This window comes from Girardinichthys multiradiatus, chromosome 17 (genome assembly GCF_021462225.1).
Source record: "Girardinichthys multiradiatus isolate DD_20200921_A chromosome 17, DD_fGirMul_XY1, whole genome shotgun sequence".
NCBI lineage: Eukaryota > Metazoa > Chordata > Actinopteri > Cyprinodontiformes > Goodeidae > Girardinichthys > Girardinichthys multiradiatus.
Genome location: NC_061809.1, coordinates 6304489 through 6319493, shown reverse-complemented (window position 1 = coordinate 6319493; position 15005 = coordinate 6304489). Strand labels below are relative to the sequence as shown.

The 15005-nt window shown below is 45.2% G+C and overlaps 1 protein-coding gene across 1 annotated transcript; it reads left to right on the top strand.

Moving 5' to 3' along the window:
- The first annotated feature begins 2652 nt into the window (after nucleotides 1-2652).
- On the top strand, nucleotides 2653-5515 carry LOC124883401 (basic proline-rich protein-like). The gene is made up of 5 exons (XM_047390530.1): nucleotides 2653-3542; nucleotides 3644-3875; nucleotides 3987-4174; nucleotides 4266-4795; nucleotides 4995-5515. Exons 1-5 carry the CDS (start codon nucleotides 2653-2655, stop codon nucleotides 5513-5515), a joined length of 2361 nt encoding a protein of 786 aa, XP_047246486.1.
- The last annotated feature ends 9490 nt before the right edge of the window (nucleotides 5516-15005 follow it).

Here is a 15005-nt window from a genome sequence, read left to right as displayed (position 1 = left end):
AATCAGTCATCACACAAAATCCTAAAAACCATCAAGCAGACACTCATGACAGTCATGGGGAAAAGTTGTCTGTGTGTGAATGGGAATGACTGATTTCATTGTAGGGTGTTTTTGAGGGACCTTAAAAGCGCTAATAAAGGTCTGATGTTCTGATGATCATTGCCAAATTTCTATCTCAATAAGGTTTCCAGAATTTTTCCAAAATCATACAAAGATAGCAACGGTTCTACCTGTACTGAAAATACTGATAAACATAAGAAGGCTCATAGACCTGTCTTCAATTTTTTACAATTCTTTTACAAACCGGGTAATCAAACTTTTATGTGACCAATGTCTGTCCATTTTGTCTGTCTGTTTTTGTGAAATGAATGTCAGTTTCATGTTGTGTAAAAATTAGGGTATATGTGGCGGGGTACATTTAATTTAAATTGTTTTCTGATATGAAACTAATTAGAATTTTGAATTTTTAGGTCTGGGGAAACAGTTCAAACAAGAGATATAATGGGGAAGCAGTCCTGGCCATGGACCGCCTGCTTGAAGGGTAAAAACGTTTTAAACTGTCTGACGCTCAGTGTTACTTATTTTTATTTTTTTATTTTTTTTATTGTGTCCTGTCCGGCAGAGTATCGCTCAGAATTGTTGTCTGAGTGCCACAAATTGCCCAACAGATTTACTTTCACAAGCAGAGCATCACAGCTAATGCTTTAAAGCTCTGCTTGATATTTATAGAAGAAACTTTATTATAAACTTCTTTGGGAATATTTCAATTGTTACCGACACGGAGACTGAAATGAAAAGGAAAAATGAAGCTCAAAAAAGAGAGAGATGGGGAAAAAGGGGAGAAAAGGAGGAAAGAGTGGAGGAGAGAAAGAAGGATAAAGAGAATACAAGATTACACCCTGCTTGCTTATACACCTACAGCTGTTTTTTGTTTTTTTTTAACAAAATAGTACACGGTAATTCTGAATGTAAAATGTACTTAATGAGAGGTGCAGCCCAAAATAGAACATCTGTGTATCTGTCAACACCTGAAGCTTAACACCTGTGAGTATGAGTGTGGACGCGCTTTTGTATACAAGGTTTCTCCACAAAAATATGCAATAGCGAGTGTGAGGACCCACAGGCCTGCCCCATGGTCCCTGGACGGACACTGAGGAGATCTGAGTCACAGACATCTAAAGGCCCCCCAAAGCACAAGAACCCCAGGAGAACCACCGCCGGGTCTACCGCAACCCCCCCCAGAGAAGAGCATTGGAGAATCCCAGGGGAACCACCCAGCAGCGACTGTGCAGAAGCCCCAGGGAGCCGCAGCAAAGAGTCCACAGGCCCCGCCGGCAGCCGTCCACGCCCGAGCAGATCCAGCCATGGACCCAAAGGCCCAAGACCCCGGGACACACCTCCCCCCAAGCAGAGGCCCGACAGAGCCCAGGGGGCCAGGCCCCGGCAAGCAGCCACCAGGAGTGAGCCAGCCCACACCAAAGCACCCGGCCGCGGACACCAACAACCACAAGTACACCAGTGGGCACAGACTCCAACCACCAGCAGGCGGTGTGGTGGGGAGGAAGCTGATCCAGGCAGGAGAGGAAGCAGTTCAAGACCCAACCTGTCGCAAAAAAAAAACAAAAAAAAAAACAGGCACACAATCACCCACTCCCACCCTCATGCATACACATAAAATCACTCACACCCAACATAAGGATAACAACAATGGACGTCATACACTCACTCACACTCCCCATGCATACTCTATACTCCCAGGTCCAGGCGCCTGTACCCCCTCAGGGCAACCAGCCCCCGGACCCAGGAGGTAGTCCCCTTCCCTCCTGGGGCAGAGGCAGGCAGACAGCGCCGGTACTGCCCAGACCCGGGTGACCCCGGCCCAGCTCCCGCCCCCCTGCCCCGAACCCAGTCCCCAACAACCCCCATCCACCTCCGGAGAGGGGGCTATGTACAAAAGAGGGGTCCACATGGCCCAAGGCAACCCGCCAACCGAAGCCGTCCCAGGACGGAGCAGTCCCGACCCCCCAACGAGCCCTGATCTCAACCCCATGAGTCTCCCACCCCGAGTGAACCCCAACAAGAACAAGAACCTCCCCACAGGGCCACCCCCAATAAGGACACCGATATCGAACACATCCCCCCGAACCCAAACAGCACGAATCCCCACCCCCACAGGGGCACACCCTCACAGCTGAACTCCGTGGCCGAGAAGCCAATGAAGCCACACCCACACGGCGCAAGCTCCACACACAGCCCCACTCTAAGAACCCCCGCCACACCCTGCTCCCCCACCACACAGCGCGCCGCAACGGCAAGGCAAGGGCCCTGCACAGCGCCACCCCCGCCCACCGGCGCAACAGGGCATACCCCACCCAGCACCTAACCGACAACCGGACCCCCAACCCCACACCATGATGGGACAAACTCATCCACCCAGAGGTACCCGGCCAGCGGCAGGCACCCAGGGCCAGTGACCCCACCACGCCCTCCACAGCAACAAAAAACACTACATCACTGCCACTGCAACGACCGCCCAGGGAGAAATACTATCCAGCTCAGCTCCACCATCGCCGCCCAGCCGATCCAAACGCCAGTGACCCCACGCCCTAGAAGTGGACACAACCCCTCCACCCCACAGGGCGCAGCCCCTCCATGCCACCCCCCAGTCCACCGCCCCGATCCTCCCTCGGACAAGACAGCCTGCAGAGCAGCACACCTCCAAGCTCGCCCAACCCCCCAGACAGTACCAGCAGCTCCAGCCCACCAGTCCACGAGAGGGATACATGCACCGGCCGGGGACCCGGGCCATGCGGGCCAAGCACACCCCGCCAGCCATCCCAGTGTAGTCACAAGACATGCTCTGCCGCCCCACCTACCCGCCCGCCATCCGCAGCCCAGCGCCCGACCCCGGGCCAGGACCACAGAAGGAAGCCGTGGAAAGAAGGCCACGGCGGCCCCAGTTACCCTGCACCCAGCCAACCCCACCCCCAAACCCGGGGGCGCCCCAGCCCACCGGCCACCCGCACCCCCGCATGGCGCACCACGGCCATGCGAGGGTGCGGGCGGCACCCCCGCATGGCCACGAAGCAGTCCAGCCCCTCCATCAAAGCGGGGCCACATCCCAATAAATGTCGGCTAAGACCCCCCCCGCCGGAGCCCGGAACCCACCCAGCCGGCAGACCAGGGCCCAAAGCCAGGGGCCGAGATCCAAGGGAACCCAAGCGATCCCGAGAGAGCCGACATGCCATCCCAGCACCACACAATTCCCAAGACCCGATCCCCAACCCCAGCTCAAACCCCAGCCCATTCCCTCTCCCGGCCTCCGACCACAGATGGGAAATAGCGACGGCCCCAAGGCCCTCCATGAGTGGTATTGTGATGGAGCTGGCAGAGGGAGGTGTCTGGGGATGGAAAGACTGGGGGGCAAACCGCTCTCCCAGGGAGCCAGCTCCCCGGCTGACCCCAATAGGCCCCCCCGTTTGCCAAGTCCCAACAAAGGAGGGAGGCATAGGCACATCTGCCGGGCAAAAAACTAGGGACAGGTAACAGGCCCGAGAACCAACTGAAAACCGGGACCAACGTCCCCAGCCCCCCCTGGAACCACCCAGCCCCTCAGACCCCGAACCCCAGCCCCGTTACCCAGTCCGCTGCCCGAAGTAGCCACCGACCCCCAACAAAAAGGACCCAGCCACAAGCGGCCAAGAATGCAGCCCCACTCCAAACAAAGGAGCAGACCAGCCAGCCCAGCGCAACCAAAATACGACACTCAAAGGAGGGCACATGACCAGCACGTCCAGCCACTCCCAAACCCACGGGCCAGAGCCAACAGAGCGCCCAGCCCCCGAAGCCCGGCACCAGACAGCAGCCACAACCAGGCAAGCAGGGCAACAAAACACATTACACTCCAACACCAAGGCCGCCACCAAACCACACCCGACCCAAAACGGCAGGCCCACCCAATGATAGGTACATGCACCCCCCCATAGACAGGCAAACCGAGACCACTGGGCCAGCTGGGCAGTCAAGCAGACCCCACGATGCACCACCCCGCCCACTACCATGCCCAAGGGAAAGACGCTGGCCCAGCAAGCCGAATGGCGCCACAGAAAGGCCCCAGCACACGGAGCAAAGAGGTCACACCCCCATCCAGAGACGCAGACCCACCTGCATCCAGGTCAGCCAAGCAAAAACGATAGAGCCAAGCCAGACTGCAGATCCCCCCGAGCCAGCACCACAGCACCACCCATCCTTCTGTGCATTTGTAGGGGCACGGCGAGGACCACTAACCCCAAGCACACCGAACCCACCAGGAACCATCCAGCAAACGAGCAAACCCCACCCCTGTATGAGGCCGAGACGCCGGACGCAAGCGCAGAGCCCAGCGACGCCCACCCTGCCACACCCACGCCCGGAGGTCATAGCCGCCGCGCACAGGACCACCACCCCAACACCACAGCTCGCCATACAGTGGAGGACGGAATGCAGCAAAGAGCATCCAAAGCAAAAGCTGCACACAAAGCCCACACTGCGCAAATGTACCCCTACCAGCCCCCCAAAAACGAAGCCCCCCATGAAAGTGCACCACCACGAAAAGAAGACCCGCACCATCCAGGTCCTAGAACATGCCCGACACCCATACCCCTGCCCACAAAAGGCAAGAGAGCCCACAGAGCCAAAACCAAAACCCATCCGGAAGCCGAGACCAATCCACCCCGAGACCAACCCCGGCCAGCCTGCACACTCGGACCATGCAGACCCCTCCGAACCCCCTCCCCCAGACAGAAAAGGGACCAGCGTCAGTAACCGGAACCAAGACAAGGAACCAGAAACCTAGCCGGAACCACCCAAGACCAAACAACACCCCCAACCATCCAAGGCCAACCACCCCTCCCCACCCCAGAAGGAAACCTACACCCACCCCAACATTCGAACAACTCCCAGAGCACATAAGACACTGGACACCCAGGTTGACACCGCCCCACCCCCTCCCGCAGACCCTCCTCCCCGCCAGCAGAATGTGCTCCTTGAAGGAAGGAGCACCTGCAATGAGATGGGACCTACCTACCAGTTTCGGAGGCCCTTATGCCCACCGATACACCAAAGGTCCCCGAGCCCGGGCATGCACCAGCCCAAAACCCCGGCAACATACCCGCCAGGACCTAAGACCCCCAAGGCCCAGCCAGGACCCCAGCCCGGGGGGCGATACGCCCCAGGGACCCCGAGCCCCAAGCCCGCCCCAGACCCACCCAGGAGCAGCACGGGCACCAGGCCAGTGACCTATGTGCGTCGCCGCAGGCCCCCCAAAAGCATCGCATGCAGCTACCAGATGTCCCCCCCAAGAGCCACCAAAGCCCCACCCCGGCCGGGACCACAGCCCCCAGAGCCAGACCCCCCAGCGATCCCAGCCCAGGGACACCCCAAATGCCCCAACCCAGACACCCCCCCAATCCGCCACAACGCCTCACAGGATGAAGCCAAGAGCGCCCCACCCCCACTAGGTGATGTAGCCGATTAAAGGAGCCCAGAGAGATTGATCTGACGTGGAGGCAGAGGCTGTCTCAAGACTTATATAATCCGACAGAAAATGTCTATACTGATTAATATTAAGAAGGTTTTTATTTTTCCAGTTCATGAGGATAGTTTTCTTAGCGATGCATAAGGCAGTGAAAACCATGTGAACTGAATTTGCCTCTATGATGACATCATCAAAGTTGCCCAACAAGCAAAGTGAAGGGGAAGGTGAAATATTACATCTCAGACACTTTGATAAGTCTTCACATATCAGGCACCAGAACCTCTGAACGGGTGTAGTGTTACTTATTAAATAAGGTATTATCTATATGCCATCTAAGGGTTGCTACAATAATAATTAAAGACTACAAGAACAGGTCTGATCTTCAACAGTACCATAATAATATTAGGTCAGTTCTTTATGATGAAACAAAAAGATTTTAACAGATGTTTGGACTTTTTCCAGTCATATTCAGAATGATCAAATTAGACTCAAATTTAACACAAGATTAAATGTACCTTAACAGAATTACTGGACTGGACTGAAATGGAGAAAACTTGAGTTAAATGAAACACACCTTAGTTACTTGAAATAAACACAAACTGTAATTGAAAGGGAAAAGCTATAGCTGACTGAAACTCTACGGTACGTTTATAAAACTGGGCAAGACAAACTAAGATTATAAGACATAACATGCTTTTAATTTTTGTGTTCATCAATTTCATTAAGCCTTCTAAACGGATACGTTTTTCCACAGGACTCAGTTAGTTAAATTTAATTGAACCAGATTTTAAAAATGGTATCTATGGTTCAGATTTAATACTTACATTCACAATTTAATGAACACAATACTCTGACCCTTAAGTGCAGTTAAACAAGCACTAGAACTAATGAAATTAGCACTTAGCATTATTAAAATATTAGCAACTAATAAAAACTAGTGACCCCATTCAGACTTACTGCATTAGAAAAAATATAGATAGATCTAAATAAAGCTATATTACAATAGAGCATTCAGAGTCGTTATAATCTTGCTGATGAATACCACAAAAATTGTTATGGACCCAGATGATTACAAGAGAGCAGCTTTATCATGGCCAAACAGAAACATTTGCTGGGAATATCCAATGTCCTTCAACCTGATTTTGACTTTATTCAACCCTATCATGGCACATATTATGTATGGAAAGAAATAAAAGGTATAATTGAGAAAGATGTTTTACAATAAAGTAAGTAAAGGCAACTTAGAAATATGTATAACAGTGATACAGCTAAGTAAGTGAGGCAAAGTATTCCAAGCCGATGGAGCTTTAAACTGAAATGCAAAACATCACATTTTTCCTAATTCTTGGTGTAAAACACAAAAAGATAACTGATCAGTATTTCTCAGGCCATATAGTGAATTAAATTGGCTTAAGTATTTCTAAATACGCAGTACGTTTGAGGGGGATGGAGATTAGTTTCTGTGGCATGGCCATAAATAACATCAGCGTGTTCTAGGATTGGCAGCACCAGTTGTGTGAAAACTCTTTTATGGGCTGGAAGGGAAAACATTCTCAGAACGATATTGTGACAATTTTAAGGCAACAGGCTTCTAAACAATAATAAATTTAGGATTTTAGCTCGACCAGTTAGACTCAGATTTTATCCGACTCCAAAAGATGATTTTTTGAAAACTTTACAACAATTAATTGCAGCGATTAAACTTGGAAAAACTTTCACTCATTTAAGACTTACAGCAGGAGAAAAAATGCTGTTAACTTTATAATATTTGAAAAGAATAAACCTACCATTGCCTTCTGACAAAATTAAAATTAATGTCCTATACTAAAGCTTAGTTTTCACCAAATGTGGTAGTTGCATTAATGATATAGTTGATTTAATTGATGGAATTTAAAAACAATTAAATCCCTGCTAGATTATAAATTCCGATTTATGCATAAACAGGTTTATTGTGTTTGGCAGAAGTACAAATAAATTTTCCAACTTTCACTACTTGATGCTGCAAAAGGGTGACGAGAAGCCAAATATCCATAGTGTTTGTGTCAGACCACCAGGTGCTACAAAGGTAGGCTATACTTTCCTTTTTCTGAATGAAATGATTCTGTGTATAACTAATCTATTTGCTTTTTATCTTCTTTTATTCCTTCATAAGCTGGTACACATCAAGACTGGAATGTCATGTATTTTTTTCTTCTTTGTATATAATACAGGTCCTTCTCAAAATATTAGCATATTGTGATAAAGTTCATTATTTTCCATAATGTAATGATGAAAATTTAACATTAATATATTTTAGATTCATTGCACACTAACTGAAATATTTCAGGTCTTTTATTGTCTTAATACGGATGATTGTGGCATACAGCTCATGAAAACCCAAAATTCCTATCTCACAAAATTAGCATATTTCATTCGACCACTAAAAGAAAAGTGTTTTTAATACAAAAAACGTCAACCTTCAAATAATCATGTACTGTTATGCACTCAATACTTGGTCGGGAATCCTTTGGCAGAAATGACTGCTTCAATGCGGCGTGGCATGGAGGCAATCAGCCTGCGGCACTGCTGAGGTCTTATGGAGGCCCAGGATGCTTCGATAGCATGCAGAATTTGCTTTCATCCGAAAAAAGTACTTTGGACCACTGAGCAACAGTCCAGTGCTGCTTCTCTGTAGCCCAGGTCAGGCGCTTCTGTCGCTGTTTCTGGTTCAAAAGTGGCTTGACCTGGGGAACGCGGCACCTGTAGCCCATTTCCTGCACACGCCTGTGCACGGTGGCTCTGGATGTTTCTACTCCAGACTCAGTCCATTGCTTCCACATGTCCCCCAAGGTATGGAATCGGCCCTTCTCCACAATCTTCCTCAGGGTCCGGTCACCTCTTCTCGTTGTGCAGCGTTTTCTGCCACACTTTTTCCTTCCCTCAGACTTCCCACTGAGGTGCCTTGATACAGCACTCTGGGAACAACCTATTCGTTCAGAAATTTCTTTCTGTGTCTTACCCTCTTGCTTGAGGGTGTCAATAGTGGCCTTCTGGACAGCAGTCAGGTCGGCAGTCTTACCCATGATTGGGGTTTTGAGTGATGAACCAGGCTGGGAGTTTTAAAGGCCTCAGGAATCTTTTGCAGGTGTTTAGAGTTAACTCGTTGATTCAGATGATTAGGTTCATAGCTCGTTTAGAGACCCTTTTAATGATATGCTAATTTTGTGAGATAGGAATTTTGGGTTTTCATGAGCTATATGCCAAAATCATCCGTATTAAGACAATAAAAGACCTGAAATATTTCAGTTACTGTGCAATGAATCTAAAATATATGAATGTTAAATTTTCATCATTACATTATGGAAAATAATGAACTTTATCACAATATGCTAATATTTTGAGAAGGACCTGTAATAATGGAAATAACAATGTACAAATATGATTATGCTTTGTGAAATGAAGATGGCGAAAGAAAGAAGAATGCTGATTTCAGTACCCAAGTTTGTGATTTCTTGTTTGTGTTAATTTGTTGTACTTGGAATGACTGTGATCTAACCTGTTATTTTCAGGCATTGCCGGTCACAATACTCATGATTTCTCTGGAAAGGTTGATGAAGAGTCGTCCCACTATATTGCCTGATGATGTGAGTGATAACCCTAAACATATATTTTTCTCCTCAGTGAAGAATGCCTGAAAAGGTGGCTGAGACCAACCAGCCTGACAAATGGATCCATTGACACATTGTTACTTAGGTCATAAGATCTCTGGGGTTCAGGAACAATAGGAATCCAAAGATTGTGTTTGAGGGTTGAAAACGTATGGTTGAGAAGAGTGTGACAGGAATGAATGAAAGCCCAAGGTATGAATGATGAATGATGTGGGCCACATGAGTGAAAGGTTCATAGGATGGAAAAATGGAAATGGATTTATCAGGGAAAAAAATACCTTTTTATAGTGATCACATATTTAACAGGAATGAATAACTAAATGGTTGTACAGAATATGCTATGAATCAGAAAAAGGCAGACCCAAGATTCAGCCAGACACAGTACTGAAAGTTTAAAAGGTTTATTCAGCCACAGGAAAACATCACACAGGTAACACTCCTCACAGCTTCCAGGAATCACTGAGGCAGAAAGAGGGATTAGTGAATTGTAGTATCTACAGATTTTGCAGGGATCAGAAAAGCCACTAACCTGCTTTTGTCTTGAGTGGAACTTGAAACCCAGAGGGGAAACCTCAGTGGGCGGCAGGCGGTGATCACCACAGCACAGGTAAGAAGTGACTCCAGGCTGAATAATCCGAGGACAGAAACAGGGTCAACGATCGGACCAAGAGGCGTCAGGCAAGGGGCAGGCAGAGGCATAAACCAGATGCAGGAAACAACGTCGACAAACAAAATTCAAATAGTCCGACAGGGTGCAGGCTGAGGCATAAATCCAAAAGGCAAGGCAAGGTCAAGAACAATGATCAGACAGGATGGAACACTGGATATCTACTCACACGATGGCTTTCAAAAATCTGGCACCGTCTGCTTGTCAGTATATATCAGGGAAGACACAGGTGCTTTGCATTCCACAGATTGCACTACACTGCAGCAGCCACCAGGTGCATCTAATCTGCTGATTGCAGCCAGGGAGACAGGGTAGAGTAGACGTGCCAGAATCATAACAGAATTTGCAAATTACTTTTATCTAGTATTGGGGGTAGAGGTTACGGGGAAGGACCCTAAAGGTCTAATTTAGGTAGATATAATCAAATTATCAACGCACTTGAAAAGTAGGTTGTTCAAAACAATGGACACCTTAAATGATGCGGATACTTTGTTCTGGGGATTATTTCGAAAATTATAATGGAAAATAACGGTGTGAACATATCTAACATTGGCTACTAGTTAACGGACATTAAATTAGCAACTAACTGGGTTATAATATAAATATGATTTTTGGTTAAAGGTGAGAAGATGACTATTATATTATCTACATATAAGATTCTCATGAAAACAGGTATTGGAGCATTTCCTGTTCCCAACAAGCCCTAAAGGAAACTGTTATTGATTTTATGGGTACTGACAACAGAGTGAAAGGATGTAGATATGTCCTTGACACTTTCACCAGGTCGGCCAAGAGAGATACTCACACAATCAAAAAACGATTGGCTAAAGTTTGTGCTGATACAAAAATGAAGTGTCTCGATGTGCTGCCATTGCTGATGTTTTACATAAGATCATCACCCACTGAGCTCATGGGTTTAACTGCCCATCAGCTGCTGACAGGAAGAACCATGCCCTGACCTTTCACCTCCTCTCTTCAGTCGGGGTGTGCACCCAGTCTGGATTCACAGAGAAAGCATCTGACATGCTCAAAGATTTTAATGTGCTGCAAAGTTTTTGTCTCATAACACACAGGAGGCTCTAACCACAGAACCAACAGGAGAAACAAATGGAACTCTGGATGAGGGCAAAACTAAGGTAAGCAGATCATATAGCAGGAAGGGAGAGACGTCCTCCGAAGGAAACCTCAGAGAAATCAGAAAGCACCTGAGGAAGAACATACGAATAGGTTCGATTGGATATCTTTTGATATAACATTTAATTTCCAGCTAACACAACAAAATGTGCTAGAGGAATTAAATTAATTTATTCCAGTAATCATAAGGTAAGATTAACTTGTGTTTCTTTTATCCCTAATAATTACAGCACCTGATAGATCTCTAATGAAGGCCCTAAAAGAATTGCAATCACTATCCATTGAATTAAAATCGCACACAGGAATCGATGAACAATTCACAAACATGTTTGAGATGTGGTTTGGAAAATGGGGAAACCTACTGGTGAGTATATTTACTTCATTGACTGTTGTTGTGGTAATTGCAGGTTGTGTATGCTGTTGTGCACCATGTATTCGAGCTCTCATCCTCAGGTGTATTGATCTGCCTGCCATATTCTAGCTTAGGTCCATATGCACTAGACACGTTGATTGATGTGAGGTGGGATTTTTTCCACCTCAACAGGGGGATTGTTATGGATGTATGATTCTGTGGCCTTTTTCTAATCATCTCTTTGTTGGCCTAATTAAATATATCTGCCCTTGTTGCTTATCTGCAGCACCGCTCACTGCTACAGCTTACACATCATCCTTAGGTGCATGACCCCAACCATGGGCTTCATGGACTCAGGGGGTCTGGGACTGCCAACCGTCTGTCAGATGCCGATGGTTAAGGGGTCAGGCCCCTCAAATCAAGGGTGTAAGAAAGAGGGGGCCGTGATCAGGTTCACTGGATTGACAGAGGATAACCCATAAGTGCAATGGGGGGCCACCATCTGACCCGATATCCTTTACAGTGATTTCTGTGACTTAATGAATAATGTTGATATTAAAGGAATCAGAATACTTGATTTAATGGTATGAATGCTGTACAGATAATCAGATAAGTTAATGACAGATTAAGTGAAATTAGTTAAGCACATGTTATGAATGAAAGTATTAATAGAACCTCGCAGGTTATTTTTAGTTATGTGTTCACCTCTCCATAGGTTGATTTTTAGGATATGTGTTAAGTAATAAATGGAGGCTGCTTTAAAGTAAAAGGTTTTCTAATTGTGCTAAACCGGTACATTGTTCTTGATCATGATGAAATATTTTTGACTAAGATCCATTTGATTAAGCCACTATGTGGCCTGCTTTAATGATAATAATAGCAGTTGATAATTACCTACAATTGGGCGTAATCTTCCCGGTATGATCATATGATTCTATATTCCATTTTAAGACTCACCTTTTCAAGTAGCTGAACCTGCCAAAGGACGGTTGGAGATGGATGTCCCTCAGAGGAGGACCGAAGATGGACGGAGACAATCACAAAGGGTCTACATTAACTGATTCACATGATGTTAGACATAATTTTCTGCTGTGCTTCATGCTGTTGTCCTTTCTCTTTCTTTCTCTAAATCATACACATACAGGTTTGATGGGGTTAGACTTGTCTCCACTAGGTGTATCAACCGTTGCTTAGACACAACCAGGTGTCTACCGGAGAGATGGCGTTCCTATTTGGGGGGGGGGGGGGGGGGGGGGGGGGACAATGTGACAGCTGGAAGGAGATTCCCTGGTCATATATAGGTTTAACACACACATACAGGGTTGAATGATTGTTTCAGGGGGTGGGTATCCAGTTGCAGGTGGCCCACCACCCAGTGCTTAGGGGGTTAACTGATCTAAATTAGTGAGGTGCCTTTAAATGACACCTCATCAGGGGGGATGTTAGGAATAACCTTTATTAATATGACTCAGCTGTTTTTCCCATTTATACCATAGTGAAGTAAAGTATAAGTTCTAATGTTTCCCTTTTGTTACAATAGGATAAGAATGATCATCGACACACATTACATGGATAAATGGCCCAAGGTTTGTCATAAATTACCTGAGACTGGGGCACTGGGGTTGATAGTGGAGCAACCGGTATAACTGGTTTGATTATAAAGCTACAGAACACTTAGATTAAGGATGGACACCCGCTACTACACAACCTAACAGATAGACATCACAATGGTGACACATAGTCTACTGATAATCACTGAGGGAGTGCACATCCATTGCATTGGAGTGCCAGATATAAAACTACATGTGATCTTCTATCGAGGCTCTTCCTCATCTTTACACAGACGGCAACGGTCCAAGACGGGAGCCTCAGCGCTGATCTCTGTAATCATTCCTCTGCCTTAATTTTGATTAAAAGAGCTAAAAGTTAGAAACTGGTTGAGAGTCGTTCATTTAAGAGTCAGTTAGATAAAGTGTGTGATTGCTTCTGGGGACCAAGGACCGGAGGAGCTCCGAGACTTCTGACCGCCAACAGGGTGCGGTAGCTCGGACAGTTGATTAATTTTTTTTTATTTGTGAACACAGACTTTCAGGCTGAGTGTTTGTCAGCTTGAACATATTCAATTCAAAAATACTTAATTTATCCCAAAGGAAAATTAAATGAAAGAAAATTAAATTATTATGTAAATAATGAAAGTTCCTTACAAAAAATAAAGCAATCAGTAACAAGGATGATCTCAGAATGATAAGGAGGGAGAAGTAATCACCTGGTTAAATGTGCGTTTCTTCTGTTGTATAAGCTTGTAGCTCTAAGTAAAATTAGTTGGGGGTTTTTGCAAAATATATAAATTGTGGCATTTCATCACCCAAGGAAACTAGTCAAATTATTCAAGAAACGTTAATATTTATAAAATTATATTAGGATTACCATAGTTTCTCATCTAAAAATAACCAATTACTAAAGGGTATCTGAAACAAAAATCCTATTTTATTTGTTAAATTGTAATTTTTCAGTATGTTAAACGGTCTAATGTGTTTGGAGAGGATTGTGGTTATGTCTTTGTTTAGAATAGTGAAAGTCTGATAGAAGAGGAGAAAGGAGGAAAATAGAAAGTCTGTTAGAAAAAAAACAGTGAAAGAGCAGAGACAAAATTGGAAGACTTACAACGAGAGGAGGAAAATAAACTCAGAAAGAAGAGTAAAACTAAGGGAAGGGAAAGAGCGGAAAAGTGCTAGAAAAAGGAGGGAAGAAGGCAGACATTACTACAACTATTACTTTATTCATTTTATCACTCTTAGGTAATGCTAACAACAGTGTGGATTTCCTGCTATTACACTTGATTTTTATAGTTACATTTGAATAAATATTTAAAAATAAAATAAAACCGTAATTGTACCAATGTTTTCATTATATCTTGATAACATTTTATTATTTTTATTTCCAAGCTGGAAATGTCCCCGGATTTGATAAGAACAAGCCAGATCATCCCTAATATAGTGTTAAATATATTACTTTTGGGAAACCTAACATGGGTGGGTGAAATTCACTAAAAATTTGAATAATCTGTATTAAGTATGACTAATGTTTTCTATTTAAAAAGTTACAAATATAACCAAGGTATGTTCATGCAAAATAAAACATTTTTTAAAAAGTAGCGAGTGCAGTGCGTGCAGAGCATTATAAGCAATCAAAGTAGTAAAAACCACAACGGCTGTCACTAACGGAGACTCAAGTCCTATCGTTCAAGGCAAAGAGCCGTTCGAAAGAATAAGATTGTTCATGAATGTCACATCACTAATGAAAATGCGCCCTCAGATCTGTCTTTCCTGCTTGTGGATTCTGTTTGCTCCCTCCACTGTTGCCACTCAGTAAGGAAAGTTGCTATAAATCGTTAGATTACAGCATTGCCTAATTTGCACATTTAGTCATGTAATTAAGGATGTAGGAGAGAGGAATATCAAAGTTGGCAAGACAAAAAGTGAGTAAAAGCACTCTAAGTATGTTTAGAACTACAAATTAACTTTATGAAATAATTGTATAACGTTAATGTTTTGCCGGAACCCACACTATATAACTACATCTGTTTTGTTAGGATATAAATAAATGTGGAGAAGATACAAAAAACTCGACCATAATGGACAAATTAACAAATGCCGGTACATATTCTGTTATACATTCTGGATTCTACAT